General features: G+C 65.4%; 1 protein-coding gene across 1 annotated transcript; it reads left to right on the top strand.

The window, feature by feature from the left end:
* Nucleotides 1–12: 12 nt before the first annotated feature.
* On the top strand, nt 13–1,100 carry SDRG_12569 (hypothetical protein; the record flags this gene model as incomplete). The annotated part of the gene is made up of 2 exons (XM_008618642.1): nt 13–1,040; nt 1,085–1,100. 2 exons carry the CDS (start codon nt 13–15, stop codon nt 1,098–1,100), a joined length of 1,044 nt encoding a protein of 347 aa, XP_008616864.1.
* Nucleotides 1,101–1,472: the final 372 nt, after the last annotated feature.

Below are 1,472 nucleotides of genomic sequence, written 5' to 3'. Positions count from 1 at the left end.
CCCACCGATGAGCTGACGGATGCTCCCACCGACGCACCCACAGATGCTCCCGCTGCTGAGGCCACTGAGCTTCCCACCGACGAGCCGACGGAGGCTGCCACCGACGCTCCCACCGATGAGCCGACGGAGGCCCCCGCCGTTGAGTCCACCGAGCTTCCCACCGACGAGCCGACGGAGTCTCCCATCGACAAGCCGACTGATGTCCCCACAAATGAGCCGACGGACGCTCCCACCGATGAGCCAACGAAGGCCCCTGTCGTTGAGTCCACCGAGCTTCTCACTGACGCACCCACCGAAGCCCCAACAGATGCTCCAACGGATGAAGCGACTGATGCACCCGCCGTTGAGTCCACCGAGCTTCCCGCTGACGAGCCGACGGAGGCTCCCACCGATGCTCCCACCGATGAGCCGACAGAGGCCCCCGCCGTTGAGTCCACCGAGCTTCCCGCTGACGAGCCGACGGAGGCTCCCACCGATGCTCCCACTAACGAGCCGACGGAGGCTCGCACCGATGCTCCCACCGATGCTCCCACCGACGAGCCGACTGATGCCAACACCGATGAGTCTACTGAGCTTCCCACCAACGCACCCACCGAAGCCCCCACAGATGCGCCTACGGATGAAACTGATGCTCCCGCCGACGAGTCCACCGAGCTTCCCACGGACGAGCCGACAGAGGCTGCCATCGATGAGCCGACGCAGGCCCCCACCGATGAGCTGACGGATGCTCCCACCGACGCACCTACCGAGGCACCCACCGAGGCACCCACAGATGCTCCCGCCGCTGAGGCCACCGAGCTTCCCACGGACAAGCCGACGGAGTCTCCCATCGACAAGCCGACGGAGTTTCCCATCGACAAGCCGACTGATGCCCCCACAAATGAGCCGACCGACGCTCCCACCGATGAGCCGACTGACGCTCCCACCGTTGAGCCGACGGAGGCCCCCGCCGCTGAGGCCACCGAGCTTCCCACGGACGAGCCGACGGAGGCTGCCACCGATAAGCCAACCGATGAACCAACGGAGGCCCCTGCCGTTGAGTCCACCGAGCTTCCCACTGACGCACCCACCGAAGCCCCCACAGATGCTCCAACGGATGAAGCGACTGATGCACCCGCCGTTGAGTCTACTGAGCTTCCCACTGACGAGCCGACGGAGGCTCCCACCGATGCGCCGACTGATGCTAACACCGATGAGTCTACTGAGCTTCCCACCGACGCACCCACCGAAGCCCCCACAGACGCACCTACAGATGAAACTGATGCTCCCGCCGACGAGTCCACCGAGCTTCCCACAGACGAGCCGACAGAGGCTGCCATCGATGAGCCGACTGATGCACCCGCCGTTGAGTCTACTGAGCTTCCCACTGACGAGCCGACGGAGGCTGCCATCGATGAGCCGACGCAGGCCCCCACCGATGAGTCGACTGAGATTCCCACGGACAAGCCGACCGACGCACCCATCGATGAACC

This window comes from Saprolegnia diclina (assembly GCF_000281045.1).
Source record: "Saprolegnia diclina VS20 unplaced genomic scaffold supercont1.51, whole genome shotgun sequence".
Taxonomy (NCBI): domain Eukaryota; phylum Oomycota; class Saprolegniomycetes; order Saprolegniales; family Saprolegniaceae; genus Saprolegnia; species Saprolegnia diclina.
This window is presented reverse-complemented; position numbering and strand designations above follow the sequence as displayed.